This window comes from Hemitrygon akajei, chromosome 13, assembly GCF_048418815.1.
Source record: "Hemitrygon akajei chromosome 13, sHemAka1.3, whole genome shotgun sequence".
Taxonomy (NCBI): domain Eukaryota; kingdom Metazoa; phylum Chordata; class Chondrichthyes; order Myliobatiformes; family Dasyatidae; genus Hemitrygon; species Hemitrygon akajei.
Genome location: NC_133136.1, coordinates 75,247,569 through 75,264,277, shown reverse-complemented (window position 1 = coordinate 75,264,277; position 16,709 = coordinate 75,247,569). Strand labels below are relative to the sequence as shown.

The 16,709-nt window shown below is 39.3% G+C and overlaps 1 protein-coding gene across 7 annotated transcripts in view; it reads right to left on the bottom strand.

Moving 5' to 3' along the window:
• Nucleotides 1-9,559: 9,559 nt before the first annotated feature.
• Nucleotides 9,560-16,709, bottom strand: part of sepsecs (Sep (O-phosphoserine) tRNA:Sec (selenocysteine) tRNA synthase) — a 79,577-nt gene continuing 72,427 nt past the window's right edge. For all 7 annotated transcript variants that reach the window (XM_073064893.1, XM_073064890.1, XM_073064896.1 and 4 more), the window contains 2 exons: nucleotides 10,717-10,807; nucleotides 9,560-10,398 (listed from right to left, as the gene is read on the bottom strand). In XM_073064893.1, coding sequence (XP_072920994.1) covers nucleotides 10,080-10,398; nucleotides 10,717-10,807 — 410 coding nt within the window. In that variant the 3' untranslated portion in view covers nucleotides 9,560-10,079. The remainder of the gene's footprint in view (nucleotides 10,399-10,716; nucleotides 10,808-16,709) is intronic.

Here is a 16,709-nt window from a genome sequence, read left to right as displayed (position 1 = left end):
CCCACCTACCAAGGCCTCTGGATCTGCATACACAAAGTGCCTGTTGCTTTAACTATGATACCAGGGCTCCCAGTAATGTCTGATTCAGTGCTCCTCTTCCTCATGCTTTCCATCCCTAGTTGATCATCACTTTATACAACATTTCCATCCTGATTCAAATCAGATTTACAGAAAACTTCAAACATAGGTTGTAAAAAAACCTCTCATTAGCAAACTACTATAGGTAAATAGAATCAGAATCAGGGTTATTATCACCTGCATGTGACGTGAAATTTGTTAACTTAGCAGCAGCAGTACAATGCAATACATAATCTAGCAGAGAAAGATAATAATAAAAACAAGTAAATCAGTTACAGTATACGTATATTGAATAGATTTTTTAAAATGTGCAAAAAACAGAAGTACTGTATATTAAAAAAAGTGAGTTAGTATCCAAAGATTCAATGTCCATTTTGGAATGGGATAGCAGAGGGAAAGAAGCTGCTCCTGAATCGCTGAGTGCGTAAATAATATTCTGTCTAACCAAATGTTCAAATTACCTAGTCTTTTACTTCTTTATATACAATAGTTTCTATGTGGGTGATATGCTTATTGAATGAATGGGATGTGGATTCATCTGAGGAGTCTAATGCTTTTAAACACATTTCTACTTTAATATCGTGAGTCAGAATAAAGTCCTCCAATATTAGGTACATCAGTTGTAAGGAAATATTATTATTGTATCATGGCAGCCATAGTTCGAGCTGCTCTCTGACAGCTCTGATGATTTCGGTTTACAATCCTGCCTGTGTGGAGTTTGCATGTTCTCCTGACTACACTGGTTTCCACCAGATACTTCCACTTCTAATATCCCAAAAAATGTATTGAGGGTAGGTTAAATGACTCCTCCAAAAAGCTCCTTGTGTAGGTGGATAATTAGAGGGATTTGATAGGCATGAGACAAGGAATTGATTCCAGGGATATTAATAGGGAAATGGAGCTAATGGGAATGCTGTGGGAGCAGCACAGATTTGTTGGGCAAACTGGCCTCCCTGCATCATATGAAAATAAACTAAAATTGGCTGTGACTATTTGCAAGTTGCCAGTGACGCTTTCAATTAGATTAAAATCAAATATCAATACTAGGCATTAAGTTTGAGACTGCTCAAACAAATTTCAGTGAGATTGCTAATAGAAGAGAACTCCATTTGGTTGGTTATGGATTCACAATAATTTCCCAGCAGTAATAAGACTGCATAATAATCTGTCGCATCTGCCATTCCAACCTCTTGAGAATCCATTCCTTTTGACAGGTCTTCCCTCTCAACCTCCCAATATTTTTTTCAGAATACTTTTGTAAAACAGGATGCTATTTCTGACAGGAAGGAATCAAGTTGCAACACCTTAGTAAGCATGAGGATTAAAATACCCTAAACAAATATCTTATAACGTAATCATGAGTACCATCAACCATCGGGTAAGAATTTTACACCATCTCCACTTCGTATAATAAAAATTCTTATGTCTCTGTATTTCCAATTCTTTGACTCTGTAATTGAATAAAATATTAGTCCTTTTAAAAACAGAACAATTGCATAAGGAGCTAATGTTGCAGCAGGATATTCTTTAAAAATAACAGCGGGTTTAATGGTGCATGATGCTATTATTGCATAAGAAACCCAACTATTGGCGCCCACAGAGAGATATACTATATTAAAACTAATACTCATCTCACTATCAACCTCTCTGTGCTTTTCATGAAATTGTTGCATCTACATATTAGTTGTGAATTAAACTAGAAATGTAGAAACTAACGGGTGATGGTCAATGATGTAAAGACTAATTGTTTTTGTAATACCATTCAGTCCCACTAGCCCAGCAAGGAAACATTTAAAACTATAGAGTCTCCTTTTTAAAAGTAGTTAATTGTTCCTAAACGTCATTAAAATATAAGATAGGTTTTATTTTTAAATTCTTGTTCTGTTCAACTTTATTTTCTCACAAATTAATTTGACTCAATTTCATCCCATCTCTGTTTCTCTCTCTACCCTGAAACTCACAGTGTATGGAGAATGATCACTGGATTTGATGCTTCTCATGCTCTTGGGTGCACTGATTGCCTCATTAAGCTGTCATCAATTTGAACATTTTTCTACTGATATTTGCAAAATGCACCATGTTTTTTTCACACTACTCTGATCATGAGTGCTGGAGCAAGGATAGCTCTGTATCCATAATGCCCATACAAACTCTTATTCGGGCGGAGGAAGGGATAACCAGCTCTCTGCCCTTGAGGTGACCCAGGAGGCAGAATGTGCTTCAAGGGGTAAGAGGCTTCAGACACCAAACCCTTGCCCTCTGAAACCACCTGTCAAATGGTTGTGGACATTTTGTTTAACTGCCTCTGAAACTTGAGGACATGTTTAAAAAAAACAACTCAAATAGATTTAATTATTTAAAACATACTGTTGATATTAGAGGTAAAATAAGCTCAAGTAAACCTTAAAATGCTAAATCATTTAAATATATTTAAAAAACATCCCTCCCCCCCATATAGTCAGTAATCCAATTCAAATAAATGGGCTTGTACTACGACACCAACTCCCCAGAGCAAAGCTGAGGCTGGATGCAATGTACATCTCCCCTCTTCTGCTGCTGAGCTCAAAGTGAGTTCTGCAGTGAAGCCAGTGATTAAGTGGGCTGGGACTTCTCAAGGTGGGCTGGGAGCTCAAAGTGAGTTCTGCAGTGGAGCCAGAGATTAGGCGGACACCAGCCTGTCCAGACCTTTGCATGGCTCAGACTTGAATGATTGATGGCCACAAGTTAATTGGTTGGCTTTTTCCAATCTCTTGCTCAAAGTAAAAGATCCCTAGACTCTATTGATCTAACCACTCATTCGGTAGTCTGAGGTACCCACATGCTTCAAGTAGGCTTCAGTTATACTGGTGCCAAAGCAGAACGTGGTAACCTGCCTCAAGGGCTATCGTCCAGCAGCATTTATATCCACAGCGATGAAGTGTTTTAGAGGTTGGTGATGAAACATATCAACTCCTGCCTGAGAAGTGATTTGGATCCATTCCAATTTGCTTACTGTCACAACAGGTCAACAGCAGATGTCATTTCATTGGCTCCTCACTCAACCATGGACCATCTGGACAGTGAAGATGCTGACACTGAATCTGGCTCTACAAATCAGAAAGGAAGGGAGGGGGGAAGAAGACACATGCAGACATGATAGGGGATTCATTCATTAGGGAAATGGACAGAAGGTTCTGTGGACAAGAACGAGATTCCCAAATGGTATGTTGCCTTATGGGTACCACGGTCTGGGATATCTTGGATTGAGTCCTCAGCATTCCTAAGTGGGAGGGTGAACAGCCAGAAGTCATGGTGCATGTAGATACCAATGACATGGGTAGGACAAGGGATGAGGTTCTGCTAGGGAGTTCAGGGAATTAGGTGCTAGGTTAAAGGCTGGGACCTCTAGGGTTGTGATCTCAGAATGGCTATCCATGCCACGTGCTAGTAAGGCCAGAACTAGGAAGATCTTACAGTTTAATACATGGCTAAGGAGTTGGTGTAGAAGGGAGGGCATAAGATTTTTGGATCATTAAGCTCTCTTCCAGGGAAGGTGAGACCTATACAGACAGGTTTGCACCTGAACTGCAGGGGGACTAATATCCTAAGGGAAGGTTTATTAATGCTGCAGTGGGGGTTAAACTAGAGTTGCAAGGGGATGGGAACCAGAGTGCCAAAACAATTAATGTAAAGGTTATAGAGGCAGATGTTTGTACAGATGGTGTACACTCCAGGGTTCTGAAAGAGGTGGATGAAGAGATTGTGGAGGCATTAGTAATGATCTTTCAAGAATCATTAGATTCTGTAATGGTTCCGAAAGACTGGAAAATTTCAAATGTCACTCCACTCTTCACTACAGGCCAGTTAATCTGATCTCAGTGGTTGGGAAGATAGAAGCGATTATTAAGGATAAGATTTCAGGGTACTTGGAGGGACATGATAAAATAAGTCTTGTCAGCATAGTTTCCTCAAGGGAAAACCTTGCCTGACAAATCTGTTGGAATTCTTTGAAAAAATAGCAAGCAGGATAGACAAAGGAGAATCAGTTGATGCTGTGTACTTGTATTTTCAGAAAGCCTTTGACAAGATGACATACATGAGGCCAGTTAACAAGCTATGCGCCAATGGTATTTCAGGGAAGATCATTATGCTCTCATCAGGATGCTGGTCATTGATTACAGCTCACATTCAATACTATCATCCATCAAAAATTATCAATTAGCTTCAAGACTTAGGCCACAGTACCTGTTTGTGCAAATGGGTTATCAATTTCCTCATTTGCAGACATCATTCAGTTTGGATAAAGGGCGACGATGAAATGGCAATCAAACTTTAGTTAAGTATTTTGCATCAGTCTTCACTGTGGAAGACTCTAGCGATATAGTAGAAATTCAACAGTGCCAGGGGGCAGAAGTGAGTGCAGTTGCTATTACTAGGGAGAAGATGCTTGGAAAGCTGAAAGTTCTGAGGGTAGACAAGTCATCTGGACCAGAAGGACAACACCTCAGGATTCCAAAAGAGGCAGCTGAAGAGATTGTGAAGGCATTAGTAATGATCTTTCAAGAATCACAAGATTAAGGAATGGTTTCAGAGGACTGGAAAATAGCAAATGTTCACTCCACTCTTTAAGAAGGGAGGGAGGCAGAAGTCAGGAAATTATAGGCCAGTTAGCCAGACTTCAGTGATAGGGAAGAAGTTGGAGTCTATTATTAAGGATGAAGTTTTGGGGTACTTGAAAACACGATAAAGTAGGCTTTCCTTGGGGGAAAGCTTGCCTGACAAATCTGTTGGAGATCTTTGAGGAAATAACAGGCAGGGTAGACCAAAGGAGAGTCAGTGGATGTTGCTTACTTGCTTTCTCAGGAGGCCTTTGACAAGGTGCTGCACAAGAGTCAATGGTATTACAGGAAAGATTCTAGTGTGGATAGAAGATTGGCTGATTGGCAAGAGGCAAAAACTCAGAATAAAGGAGGCCTATTCTGGTTGGCTACTGGTGACAAATGGTGTTCCACAAGGGTTGGTATTGGGACGGCTTCTTTTCATGTTTTATGTAAATGATTTGGATGGTGGAATTGATGGCTTTGTTGCAGTTTGCAGATTATATAAAAATAGGTGGAGGGGCAGGTAGTTTGAGGAAATAGAGAGGCTACAGAAGAACTTTTACAGATTAGGAGAATGGGCAAATAAATTACAGATGGAATACAGTGTAGGTAGGCATATGGTCATGCACTTTGGTAGAAGGAAGAAAGGTGTAGACTATTTTCTAAATGGAAAGAAATTCAAAAATCAGCAGTGCAAAGGGACTTGGGAGCCCTTGTGCAGGATTCCCCAAATGTCAACTTGCAGGTTGAGTTGGTGGCAAGGAAGGCAACTGCAATGTTAGCATTCATTTCGAGAGGACCAGAATATAAGAGCAAAGATGTGATGCTGAGACTTTATAAGGCATTGGTCAGACTGAACTTGGAATACTGTGAACAGTTTTGAGCCCCTTATATAAGAAAAGTTGTACTGGTATTGGAGAGGGTCCAGGGAATGATTCTAGAAATGAAAGGGCTAATGGATGAGGAGTTTTTGACGGCTCTGGGCCTGTGCTCACTGGAATTTAGGAGATTGAGGGGAGATCTCATTGAAACCTATCAAATATTGAAAGGCCGAGACAACGTGGATGTGGAGAGAATGTTTCCTATAGTGGATGAATCCAGGACCAGAAGACACAGCCTCAGAATCCTCTATTTAGAAGAGAGATGAGAAGGAATTTCTTTAGCCAATGGGTGGTGAATCTGTAGAATTCATTGCCGTGGAGGCCAAGTCATTGAGTATATTTAAAGCAGAGACTGATAGGTTCTTGGTTAGTCAGGGTGTCATAGATTACAGGAAGAAGGCAGGAGAATGGGTTTGAGAGGGGTTAATAAATCAGCCATGATGGAATGGTGGAGCAGACTCGAGGGGCCAAGTGGCATAATTTTGCTCCTATGTCATATGGTCTTATGGATTGGCAATGATATTTCCTCCACAATCACCATTAGCACAGGGGCATCACAAGGCTGTATGCTCAGCCCCTGCTCTACTCACTTTATATTTATGAACATAAGGCTCAAATCCCAAGTTTTCTGACGACACCACTGTCGTTTGCCAAATCAAAGGTGGTGACGAATATTTCACCATGTAGGAGGCAGATTGAAAATCTGGCTGAATGGTGCCACAACAACAACCTCTCACTCAATGTCAGCAAGACCAAGCAGCTGATTACTGACTTCAGGAAGAGGAAACTGAAGGTCTATGAGCCACTCCTCATCAGGGGGATCACAGTTGGAGAGGGTCAGCAACTTTAAATTCCTCTGCGTTAACATTTCAGAGGATCTGTCCTGAGTCCAGCATGCAACAGCCATTAAAAAGAAAGCACGTCAGTGCCTCTACTTTCTCAGAAGTTTGCGAAGATGTAGCATGTCATCTAAAACTTTGACAAACTTCTATAGATGTGCGGTGGAAAATATATTGACTGGTTGCATCATGATCTGGTATGGAAGCTTCAATGCCCAAAAACACCTATACATTCAGGACAACTTATAGTGGCCCTAATCTACCAACAGCAAGGTTTTGGAACGTGGGGGGGAGGAATCCAGAACACCTGGAAGAAACCCACATGATCAAAGCAAGATGAAAACATAGAGAGCGTCAGAGGTCAGAACTGAACCTGGAGCATATGAGCTGTGAGCCAATAGCTTCATTAGCTGCACCACTGCCCTTAACTGGTGTGTCCTAAATACTAATGAAGGACTACTTCACACTGTACCGCTAAATTAGTAACTCAAGTTGCTACTGCAAGCAGTTTACTCTGATAACTTATACAGTTACAGATGGGGATGTAGCCTCATCCTACAAGTTAGCAATTTCCACTCAGGGATTTTTTTTGACCTGCGTGAACCCTTCCTCAACCATCAGATGTAGTCTATCAGCTGAATGAAGGATACACTAGTGACTTTCAACCAGTTATACATGGCATTAGCTTTTGAGTTGCTGCTGCTATTGATATTGCCCCACATCATCTACGGCCCCAGGCAGAAATTGCTCTGTAAATATAAATTCGACATTTAATGTAGCGTAAAGACATTTCAGAGGAATATATTAAATGTTTATGTACTAATACCCCAAAGTGCAATTTTAAAGCCATTTCTGTTTAGTGGATCAAAAAATACAACTGATAAAAAAAGTTCCACAGCTACGTTATGTGGATGTTAAAATAGCTTACTAACAGTATTTTAAACATATGGCCAATATATTGTTATTACAATACTAAGAGAAATATGTAATCATGGCATCTGAAATCTCAATTAAATATATTGATGGGAGAGGAAGGATGAAAACAGTACTAAGTTTTACGATCTTCAACAGTAAGGTAGCAAAGGAGTGGATAAGGAGCCGAGCATAGGAGGGTGAACGGGATTTGATTTGAGTTAATATTTCTGAGTTTTTAGCCTGTTTAAGGAGAATGAAAGACATGAAGCCAACTGACAGAGGGGGCACAAAAATCCTGATCTCAGCTCAATTATCAGGGAAGTAAAAAAAGGTGTGTTAAATGAAAATTTGAGATAATAATGCAAATAATAAAGCAAAACAAAAAATATCAGTGATAGTCATAGAAAAATACAACACAGAAGCAGGCCCTTTGGCCCATCTAGTCCATGTCAAACCATTTCAACTGCCTACTTCCATCGATCTGTACCCAGACCACATCCCTACCATCCATGTACCAATCCAAATTTCTCTTAAACGTTGGAATCGAGCTAGCACGCACCACTTGCAGTGCCAGCTCGCTCCAGTGCAGAACATAAAAAGTTTCCCCTTAAGTTCCCCTTAAATTTTTCACCTTTCACTCTTAAGCCCTGACCTCTAGCTGTTGTCTAACCTACCTCAGTGGAAAAAGTCTGCTTACATTTACCCTCTCTAAACCTCTCATAATTTTGTATACCTCAATCAAATCTCCCTTCAATCTTCTATGTTCCAAGGAATAAAGTCCTAACTTATTTAATCTTTCCTTGTAACTCAGGTCTCCAGTCCTGGCAGCATCCTTGATGGTTTGACTTCTCCATGAGATTGTCCATTGAGCTTCCTGCATTACAACACAGTAATTCCACGGTGTCACTAATGTGATGAAAGAGGAAGATTGCATGTGTATTGCAACATGGATTGTAACACTGATTCTGATCACCAGCAACACTTTCACCCTAGTTATCATTCTTTACTCCATCTGTAAGTGTAGCACAATTATATGCATTAGCACTGTTTGAAAGCCCAGTCTCTCTCAACTCCTTTACTGAAAAAAAATCAGCAATGTTATATGTTTTGATGCTAGTCATTGACTTGCAATTTTTATTTTATTTCTCCCTCCACATATGCTGTCTAACATGCTGAGTATTCCCTGAGCTTTCTGATTTTATTTCAGGTTTCTAGCATCTACGATTAATGTGTTTATACCATTTTTACAGCTTATTTCACATAGCAAAACACACCAAGATGCTTCACAGGAGTTTTTCATCAAACAGCAAGGAGATATTAGGGTCTTTGACCAAGAACTTGGGTGCGGTAGAAAGGAGGAATTCCTGGTCATTGGACCTCAGCACCTGAAGATCTAGTTGTCAAAAATGCAGCAACTAAAATGCAGGTTTGATGAAGAAATACACTAGCTCAGAGTTAACAGCAAAAGATCTGGGAGTGTTCTAGGAGTCGCCATGATTCCAAAGTTCAGGAAAAGTAAAGCAATGAGGGGAGAATTTCAAAACTGAGGCACTGCTGAACCCGGAGCCTGCACAGGTTGCTGGGTGAACAGAACAGGGGAACAGCACTTTGTATAAGTTACAACAAAGGATCACAATTCATAGAGGTCAAATAAGGGAAGCTGACTGGCGCAAAATTGCAATAATCAAATCTTAAGATAAAAAGAATTGACAAAGGTTTTATAAGCTGAGACAGGAGCAGAATTGGAAATCATTATGAAGGCATTTGGAATTGGCTACTCTGTTCTCTTACATTTAGAGCTTAAAGTACAAGCGCAATACATGGAACTACCTTGCTATTTGGTGTCATTATTCTCTTTCTTCTTCTTGGAACAGAAGTGGCCTAATAGACTCTTCAAATGCTATCAAAGTGAAAATCATATTTACTTCTCTTTTAAACTTAAATCTCAACGGCAAGAGACATTCACACTGCAGAGCGAGAGAGAAAAAAAATCAACAATTTAGTCTGTGTGCAGTTGAGCCCCAAATAGAACTAGGTTCCTGGTCTATAATCCTGTTGCAGAATGATAACTTACTTTGAGGGTGTTAACTCTGTCAGTATAGCTTTTTAAGGGTCTCAAGTGAAATGATGTCTGGCTTTTTTCCATGTAGTCTATAGCGGATTTGATTTGACAACTGTCTGAAGAGCTGAAGCCCAATACTGCCTAGTGCAAAGGAGATAAGTGATTTCTTAAAGGCAATGCTGGGCCACCAAATAATCCCACAGATAAAAAGAAGTGCATCATTCATTATTCCCAACTCTCATCTTAAGAAAACACAAATCCCTCATAGTTGCTAAATATTTTTCGTACTCACAAGATTCATTTTTACATACACATATTCTAACAGCTTTTAATAAACAAAACAAATTGTGCAACGTCAAGCATATTTGACAAGTTATCCTAAATGCTCAGGAGAAAGCACATAAAGGGTATTTCTGCAGTGCTAGCACAAATTCAAAAACGCTTTCAATTATTTTCCATTTTTTAAATTTGTCCTTTTTCCTCCAACACCCAATCTAAATATTAGCTGCAAAATATACATATTAAACTAATTGAAAATTAATTTGTTATAGATTACACTAATTCTTTTTTTTTTGCTTCACCATTCTTGCCTGGCTATCACAGAAGCATGAGCTTCTCCAATACGAATCAAAATCATCCCATAATTCCACACCAGTGTTACCTTTACAGTCATGCACTTCAGAACATCCTCTGAACTGAGCAAGGATCAGTGAGTTAAAAGGCATCAAAGAGGCTGATTTACCCTATCAGCCCCAACTTTTAGACTATTTTGAAGAGTTTCTGACAAATGCTCGGTATCAACATCTTTGGTATTTTCTAGCACTGCCGTTCCAGTTTCCACTTCTGTTCCTGAAATTCCATTCTCCTTCAACAAATAGTTGAGACATTTGTCCAGCTTCTTAATAAAAAGGTCCACATCTTGTTTTTTCATTCCAATAGCTGATGCAGCATTCAAATAAGGGCACGGATAGCAATTAGTGTGAGACATAAATCCTTGGAAAGAATAGCCATTTATATCTTGTTTAGAGCCAACTGGAACAACTCTGAAAAGAAGGGGACAGGAATCAATGTGGGATTGGTTCATGTTGAATTTATGTAGATATTCAATATGACACTATTAAATTCAACCTTTGAATAATATTTCAAAAGACCAAAAAAAAGACACTAAAATATTTTTTAAATCCCTCCTCACTAATAACAAAATGATGAAATAGCTGGGTGTGGCTACTGTTTTTTTTAATGATAAGTCTTGGTGGATGCACCTTACATACCTATTCAGATATTCATGATCCTCATGTGAAAAGGAAAACAAAGCTGAAGGCAATAACTGCATTAAAGGTGCCAAATACTGAGTAGCTCACCTGGCTCCAGATACCAGTCTGGTGAAAAGCATAGATCCAAGCTGAGTGACAGCCTTGTCATTCTTCTCACTGAATCTCTTTAAGGACATTGCTGAAACGTGCAAAAAGAAAGGAACTGTAAGGTGACAGAACAGTGAGAGCTTCATAAAAACTGTTCCCAGACAATTAATAGAAAATATAACAGCTTAAAAATTTGTGTTGTTACTGCTCTGTGTAGTTCTGCTGAATATCATGGACATGCTATGTTGGCCATGGAATGTGCGGCGACATTTGTGGGTTGCCCCCAGCACATCTTTAAGATATTTTGGTTGTTAATGCAAACAATGCATTTTACTGTATGTTTCATTGTATGTGTGATCAATAAGTACATCTGAATAAACATTGAGAACAAGAAGCTGCAATTACATAATCTTTAGGAATTTTTGTACTGATGAAAATATCAGAACTTTACAATAGATGTAAAATTCTTAGTGCTGAACAGTCTGTAAGTGTCAGACTTGGCTGTATAAAGCACAGGCAAGGCCTCAATGGTATAACAAGCTTAACATTTCTGCCCCCCCCCCCCCCGCCAAAAAAATGTGTACGTAATTTTTCCTAGTAAATATTACAAACTATGTTGGGTTTTGAAGGTAATATTTAACATTTAAAATATTAATTATATTTCAGCTTCTTATCCATGAAATTTTAGTAATATGATGGGATACTTATCCAGCTTAACAACACCATACTCTGATTTAATTTAGCAGGCATTTAACAGCAACCACTGTCAGGCAAAGGGAAACCATGGAATGGAGATAACTAGATCTTTGTGGGCCGCGTTCTTCAATGTCAGCAGTAAGCACCATCACTTCAATTTTGACTGCAAAATCCAAGTCCAAATCTATCAAAACTGTCACTCGTGGTCTTTGGGAGACACTAAATGGAATTGAGCAACTTTCTCTTGATAACGGGCAAAAAGTGAATACACACGATTAAGTGAGTCACCCCTTGGAATTCTCACATATGCCTGGCAGCTCTTCGATAAAACACAGTTGAGGCCACCAGGAATCTGTTTGTTAAAATGAATGAAATCCTAAAGCAAAGGATTCTCAAACAATAAAAACCTATATCAATGAAAGAATTAGAAATCTTTGGTCTGGGCAGTGCCAACACAATGAGGTTTTCTTTAGGGGCCACATAGTTTGTGGAGCTGCTGCCTTACAAAGTCAGAGGCCCAGGTTCAATTCTGACCTTGAGTGCTGTCCACGTGGAGTTTGCAGAGTCTCCTTGTGACCCTATGGGTTCCTCCCATATATCAGACATGCAGGTTGGGAGGTTAAATGACCAATGCAAATTGCCAGTAGGGTGTAGGTGAGTTGGAATCTGGGGAGTTGATAGAATGTAGGGAGAACAGGATTAATACAGGATTAGTGTAAATGGGCTGTTGATAGTCAGTGCATGCTCAGTGGTCAAAGGGCCTGACTGTGCTGAATTTCTTTATGATATGATTTCTACCTAAAAATATAATTGATAAAGATAGAGATAGAAGATTGGCTTAAAAAAGCAACCACATATTTTCAATTGACATTCAGGGCCCATGTGTTGCAATATACAAGAAGACCTGGAAATTGGAGTGCTTGATGTGAGATTATAAAACAGGGGTGTCAAACTCATTTTAGGTCACGGGCCGGATTGAGCAAAATGCAGCTTCATGCGGGCCGGATCAGTCGGACGCGTGCGAACGCAGCTTTCGTTGCCTCCGTTTTTTCAGCCTGCTCTCATGTGTCTCAGTGTCTGCTATAACTACAAAGTGTTTCACTTTACAAATTCTGTTTCTTATGAAGAAGACTGCCGAGCAAGACTGCCGAATAAACACTAAAAACCCTGAAAACCTGGTACCTGAATAAACTTAGCATTAGCCATATCATACGCCATAGGCGCTTCGATTACTGGGGCCAGCTTTAATAGTAATTAGATATTATCTCGCGGGCCAAAGATAATTCCACCGCGGGCCGGATTTGGCCCGCGGACCTTGAGTTTGACATATGTGTTATAAAATATCTGTTACACATCTTGTACCAGCCTTGATACCCTGGTTACAATTTATGGTTGGAAATATGCAGAACTCGAGTGTCCCAAATGTACCAGGCCTTGAAAGCTGCCTAAATATCAATCTATAAAGTGACCTGCCAAATACACACTAGCACAGCACAACTCCAATCCTCTGAAGTTCATCTGCAGCATTTTTTTCTCGAGTACTCAGTTTATCAGAGTTTAATCTATTTTGTTTCAATATCTTTAAAAATGCCCAAAGATATTAGAAAGTAAATATGATGTTAATCACTAGTGGGACCTTCCCAAGAAACTACATGGAAAACTGTTGGGTATGGATTGGATTCCCAGCCATTTTAAGTCCCATCAATGACTTCCTATACTACCATCTCCAAGGAGACATTATCCTTGTATCATGTAGATGATGGAGTTTTAAAATATATTTTTTGAGTTTCTTAATTTTAATTTATAATTGTGTTCAGTCTGCATGAAGCGAAAAAAAATCATAAATAACTTCTCGACAACAAATGGTTTATGCAAAGGATATTTTTTATATTATATGCCACCCATTTGGCAGTGCTTTAAGTTGTTTTGACAGTGCACTAAGATGAGGTTTGCAGTACAGCTGCAGCTCTACTGGAATCGGTTTGAGATCTGTCAGATGTGACACAACTTTGAGAAGGTAGTCTCACACCAGCTGTGCTCAACTGCAAGCGGAGAAAAGTCTTTCTTGCAAGAACCTTTATTTTAGAGCCTTTAATCGTAAAATTTGGACTCACCTGGCAGTTTATTACATTGAAAGCCTTTTATTTAATTAGTAAAGTACAGTGATTGCTTTTGAAGAAAAATGTCATTAAAACCAACTTTTCACTAACATTAAATTTAACTGTCTGATTCGCCGTAGCTGTGTGTGACTTAAAGCTAACCATGTAATTTGCTGTTGCTAGTTTGTACTTCTCATAATTTAGGCAAACTCCAAGTGCACCAGTAAAGAAAAACAAGTGCCACTCAGTATTCAACTGGGTTAATCAAATTAGCATTAAATTAATCTGAGAAAACTAATCATTCTTAAATTATAAATACAAAAGCTATGTACTGTAATACCATGCTACAATGAATGTTTATATGGCAATTAAACTGGTATTTTTATGTCATAAAATTATAATTACTTTCTGATAACATTTACACAATCTAAAGCAAAATCAGAAGAGATGGAGCTTTTACTTTATTACTGCTGTGTTTAGAAAAAATTAAATTAAATCACTTCTGAGATGCAAGTACTTGAATTGATAAAAATCAATTAACGGTGAACAGCTGCAAAGCATCTCAAGTGCCACTATTGTAAGGAGAAACAGCAGCATCACTCACTTCACTGACAATACTTCTGGCAGCAGATTGAGATACAACGATATTCTGCAAGCAGAGGTAGGATGCATTTCTATAACAAAACTGAAGAAGCCAAAAGTGCATCACAGTTGTGAAATAGACCGTAATTGTAACTCCTCTTGTTAATTCTGACTTCGTGGAATGTTTGTTGATGTGTAAGAGGCAATCAAGCCAAATTGCACTTTTGCAGTTGCCAATATGCTGTCCAAAATTGTTCCAAGTTAAAATGGTGAGGCTCAGTAAGGTTGGGTCCTCTTGCATAATATAATGCCTTCAAGTAGACGGGCCAGAACGAGCTCTGCCCATTAAATTGTGACAGTCAGCTTGGCCATGCACCATATTAAATCTGCTAATATGTCTAACATTCAGCAACATTTTATATTAGAATAAATTTAAGACATTTTAATAATATCATAAATGTAAAATAATATTAGTTTACTTAAATACGAAACCATAAATTAACCATTTCTCATCCTCTTTTGCAGTTGTTTCTCTCTAAACAGATGTTCAGATGGTTACAAAACTGTTCTCTCCAGATCTAACTTGATGCAGGTTCAATAGGCAGAATCTCAGCCCAACTACTAGAGATAAGTTTGTGCTCATTTACCAAGACACCATGAAGAGTCCTACTTCAGAATGCTGTTTGGGAAACCCCAGCACAGAGCAGCCACCAAGCTCAGGATTTTATCTGCATGTGAATTACAAATTTCCTTACATTGATGAGGTTGAACACAAGCAAAAATGCTGGTATATTCCACAAAATGATCAAATAGAAGGCATGTGCTAATGAAAAAAGAAATGCTGCCGATCTTGATGCAAAGCTTTGAAAACAGAAAACTGGAGCTAAACACTCTTTTCAATGAAGAGCAAGATTTAACTGAAAAAAAAAACATCTTGGGGCTAGAAAGCGCTTTACTATTTCAAAGAGCTCTAAAACAATTCTGTGTTCCATGAAGCCATTTGTGAAAGTTACAAAAAAAACTGAGATCTATAACAAGAAATTAACTGGAAAGCATCATCATGATTTTCAATGTAACACTGCTCTGAATCTGAAATGAGTTTCAGCACAGCATTCTCCAATGACGTATTGCAAGTTGCAATTGTTAGCACATATCCCACAGGAGCAATGTTGCAGTCACTCTGAAAGAGGCACACAATAAAAAAGCAACACTCTTCCAGTTACAGGGGAGTGTTGCTACTGAATGAATGGATGCATGGATGTTCCTGGGAAGGCTTAAGGGATGGTCTAGAGGGACCTACACAGAATGGTATAGATGTTTGCATACAAGAAGGATTTTTTTTTAATGCACATGGCCCATAGTGACCCTCCAGGACAGCAGTGATCCCAATATGGAAGAAGGTTGCTTCATCTCTTACTGTCTGCACTTAGAGGAAGACTGCAAAGCTGGCAAACATTTAGCACACTACTCCATCTTCTGGGGCTGGATAAGAAGTAGATGAAGTTTTCTCGCCTTGACTAGGGAATCTGGATGCCCCCTCCCTCCACGTGCTGCAGCAGTGAGCAGAGAACAGATGTGGCAGATATCAGCAGCTGTTGCCTGGAATGATGCCGAGGCCAGAAAGCTGAATAACTGTGAGCATGACCTCTGTGAGCAAAGCTGTCAAATATCTGTGAGGCCAAACGCTGCAGTCTAAAGGTTGCCACTTTAAATTGCATTGTTTCAGCTGAAAGGGCTCAGTAGAACCCATAAGCTTTGTGTGTAAATAAGAACTTCAAAGCCAGTGAAGTTGAAGATCTCATGGTAGATGAGATTTGTACCTTGCACTACTGTTGCCCTCATTTGGAGCATAAAACAAGCAATAACAAATAAGAACCTCAGGAGCCAAATTTCCTCGTTGGGCACTGACGTATTCAGAAATCTGTGCATATTACAAAATGCTAACCAATTTTCCATTTGCAAAGTTTTTTTTTGGAACTGTATGGAAGAATTTCCAGATCCTGCTTTCATTTCCACATGAAAATAACCAGAAATGTGTTCAAGAAACTGATTTTACTCCTACTTATCAATTAGCAGCGCCCTTTAGCTCCTGTCACCAGATCAATGTATTTTCAGAAATCATTTTCCCCATAACCTGAAACTTCAACACACAATCTTATGTCTTCATACTGTGCAGCCCAGCTCAAGGAGGTGCTGATGGATATATTCAACATCTCTCTGAAACAATCCACTGTCCCCTCAGTTTTCAAGGCGGCCACATCATTCCAGTGCCAAAGGAGGCAACAGTAACAAACCTAAGTGATTATCATCCTGTGGCATTAACATCAACCATTATGAAATGCTTTGAGCGGCTGGTCGTGGAGTGCATTAAAGCCTTTCTCCCAGCTACATTGGACCCTTTCCAGTTCACTTATTGCTCAAATAGATCCACTGAAGATGCAATACCCTTTGCTCTCCACTCTATCCTGACCCACCTTGATAATGGGGTCTCATATGCCAGGCTGCTGTTTATAGACTTTAGTTCAGCGTTTAATACCATCATACCCAAGAAACTGGTGGGGAAACTGACCTCACTGGGTCTCAATGCCTCTCTCTGTAACTGGATCCTGGACTTCT